Genomic DNA, 3,661 nt, shown 5'->3' with positions numbered 1-3,661 from the left:
GTCCTTAATTTTTGAGGAAGGTACAAGTTAAAGCACTCTGTTTAAATCTTGATTTAATCTAAATAAAATGTACTTACAAAAGTTATTCAGTTTCATGTTAATTGTCTTTGTATTCAAATCTTGTCAGGCACTTTTTCCTGCTTTTGCTAATTAAAGTCCCTTGTTATTGGATTTTTTTTTTTTTTTTTTTTTTTACAGAGTCAGATCTCATCATATGACAAAATGAAGCTCTGGATTTTTCTCCTTTATCCATCTCTTCTTACTTGTCCATCTCTACAGTCCCAGTCACCAATGCCCTCAGTCAGAGGCTCTTGTGACATTCTTTGCAATTGTGAGGAGAAAGACGGTATAATGACAATAAACTGTGAAGAAAAGGGCATCAATACATTATCCCAAATAAGTGTGCCACCATCACGACCTTTCCACTTAAGTTTATTAAACAATGGCTTGACAATGCTTCACACAAATGACTTTGCTGGGCTTACCAATGCCCTTTCCATACACCTTGGATTTAACAACATAGCAGATATCGAGACTGGTGCATTTAACGGCCTTGGGCTTCTTAAGCAGCTTCATATCAATCACAATTCTTTGGAAATTCTTAAAGAGGATACCTTTCATGGTTTGGAGAACCTGGAATTCTTGCAGGCTGATAACAATTTTATTACAGTGATTGAACCAAGTGCCTTCAGCAAGCTCAACAGGCTGAAAGTGTTAATTTTAAATGACAATGCTATTGAGAGCCTTCCTCCGAACATATTTCGATTTGTTCCTTTGACCCATCTGGATCTTCGAGGAAATCAGTTGCAAACATTGCCTTATGTTGGCTTTTTAGAACACATCGGCCGGATATTGGATCTCCAGTTGGAGGACAATAAGTGGGCCTGCAATTGTGAATTATTGCAACTAAAAAACTGGCTAGAAAACATGCCTCCGCAGTCTATAATTGGTGAAGTCATATGCTACAGCCCTCCACTCTTCAAAGGGAGCATACTGAGTCGCCTGAAAAAGGAATCTATTTGCCCTACTCCACCAGTATATGAAGAACATGAAGATCCATCAGGATCTTTGCTGGCCATAACATCTTCCACAAGTGACAGCCGCCTATCAAGCAAGAATACATCCATTTTCAAACAACCCACCAAAGCACCAGGTTTCGTACCTTACCTCACAAAGCCGTCCACTCAGCTCCCACTACCTTATTGTCCTATTCCTTGCAACTGCAAAGTTCTCTCCCCTTCAGGACTTTTAATGCACTGTCAGGAGCGCAACATCGAAAGCTTGTCGGACCTACAGCCTCCCCCACACAACCCTAGAAAGCTGATCCTTGCCGGCAACATCATTCACACCTTAATGAAGCCTGACCTAGTGGACTATTTCACTTTGGAAATGCTTCACCTGGGGAACAATCGAATCGAAATCCTTGAAGAAGGATCATTTATGAATCTCACAAGACTCCAGAAGCTCTATCTCAATGGCAATCATTTGACAAAACTAAATAAGGGCATGTTTCTTGGTCTTCAGAGTCTCGAGCACTTGTATCTTGAATACAATGCAGTGAAGGAAATATTACCAGGAACCTTCAACCCAATGCCAAAACTGAAAGTTCTTTATTTAAATAACAATCTCCTTCAAGTTTTACCAGCACATATTTTTTTAGGTATTCCTCTAACTAGAGTAAATCTTAAAACAAACCAATTCACCCATTTACCTGTAAGTAATATCTTAGATGACCTTGACCTGCTGATACAGATTGACCTTGAGGATAACCCGTGGGACTGCTCTTGTGACCTGGTTGGATTGCAGCAATGGATACACAAGCTTGGCAAGGACACCACGACAGATGATATCCTCTGTACTTCCCCAGGGCATCTGGACAAAAAGGAATTAAAAGCCCTTAACAGTGAACTTCTTTGCCCTGGTTTAGTGAATAACCCTTCCATGCCAACTCAGACTAGTTACATCATTGTCACTTCTCCCACAGTGGCAACAGATACAGCTGGTACTATTTTAAGTTCGCTCACTGATGCTGTGCCCCTGTCCGTTCTAATATTAGGACTTCTGATTGTGTTCATAACTATTGTGTTCTGTGCTGCGGGGATGGTGGTTTTTGTCCTTCACCGTAGAAGAAGATATAAGAAGAAAAAGGTCGAGGAGCAACTGAGAGACAACAGTCCTGTACACTTGCAGTACAGTATGTATGGTCATAAAACAACTCATCATACAACTGAAAGACCCTCTTCCTCTCTCTATGAACAGCACATGGTGAGCCCAATGGTTCATGTCTACAGAAGCCCATCTTTCGGTCCAAAGCATTTGGAAGAAGTTGAAGAAAGAAATGATAAAGAAGGAAATGATATAAAGCATCTTCAAAGGAGCCTGTTAGAACGAGAAAATCATTCACCCCTTACAGGTTCAAATATGAAATACAAAACTACAGAGCAATCAACAGATTTCCTATCTTTTCAGGATGCAAGTTTATTATACAGGAACATTTTAGAGAAAGAAAGGGAACTTCAGCAACTTGGCATCACAGAGTACCTACGAAAAAATATTGCTCAGCTCCAGCCAGATGTGGAGGTTAACTATCCTGGGGCCCATGAGGAGCTGAAATTAATGGAAACATTGATGTATTCACGACCAAGGAAGGTGTTGGTAGAACAGACTAAAAATGAATATTTTGAGCTCAAAGCCAACTTGCATGCTGAGCCTGACTATTTAGAAGTCTTGGAGCAGCAAACATAGAGGGCTTTTGCAGAAATGCTGTGATTCTGACTTAAGTCTAAACCTTTGAAATAAGTGCCTTACGTGGGTGACATCAATCAGAAATCAGCACAGCAGTAATCCTATGGGAGATCAAAGAAGAAAGTGAAACTCAGGGATAATTGAGGAAGCCATGGCATTATCATCAGGCAGTATAGCCTGTTCCAAATAAAACAAGTCCTTGCATATAACTGAGGCAAGGCTTCTAGTAGAATTGCTCTATGTGCTTACAAGTATTTGATAGAATTTCTCTTGCACACCTAAAGGGTTGAACATATAAAAAGCTCCAGTTTTCTTGAATACTCTATTCATTACTAAATACAATTAAATTTCTTCAGTTAAGTATATACCTGTATATAAATATATATATATACATAGTATGTAAGGAATATATTCATAACCAACATATATGTCAGAAATTTACATTGTCAAACACACTAAATTTTCTCACAATAAGTGAAAAGGGAACTGGAACTTAAAATATAAAAGAGGCACTAGTAAATATAAATGTAAATTTTGTACTGGTGTGGGCCATTAACAATTCACAATTTTCAACAAAGGATGAATGGACCAATGCCATTGCTAAGCTTTCTGAATTAAGACTCATGATGGCCAATAGCTCACATGGAATCAATAAGCAAATGTGTTAGTTTAATCTACACATTTTGTGTGGATTTTTTTGATGTAAGGCTGCTGTGAAACTAAGGGGTGTTATTTGTGTTCGACATTCAATTCTTCTTGGGATATTTTCTTAAATGCTACTGAGATTCTACTGTATATATGATTAGAGCACTTAGTAAGTTTGCCTTTTTCATAGTGTTAATTATTTGTACAACTGGATGATAATGATAAAAATATGTCTTTTGTGGCAAACAATTCAAAGGTATAAAGTGACTAG

General features: G+C 38.5%; 1 protein-coding gene across 1 annotated transcript; it reads left to right on the top strand.

Moving 5' to 3' along the window:
• Window positions 1–222: 222 nt before the first annotated feature.
• Window positions 223–2,745, top strand: SLITRK6 (SLIT and NTRK like family member 6; the record flags this gene model as incomplete). The annotated part of the gene is made up of 1 exon (XM_080916888.1): window positions 223–2,745. The coding sequence occupies one exon, from the start codon at window positions 223–225 to the stop codon at window positions 2,743–2,745; it is 2,523 nt and encodes an 840-aa protein (XP_080773014.1).
• Window positions 2,746–3,661: the final 916 nt, after the last annotated feature.

This window comes from Micromys minutus (genome assembly GCF_963924665.1).
Source record: "Micromys minutus genome assembly, chromosome: 5".
In the NCBI taxonomy this organism is placed as follows: Eukaryota; Metazoa; Chordata; class Mammalia; order Rodentia; family Muridae; genus Micromys; species Micromys minutus.
This window is presented reverse-complemented; position numbering and strand designations above follow the sequence as displayed.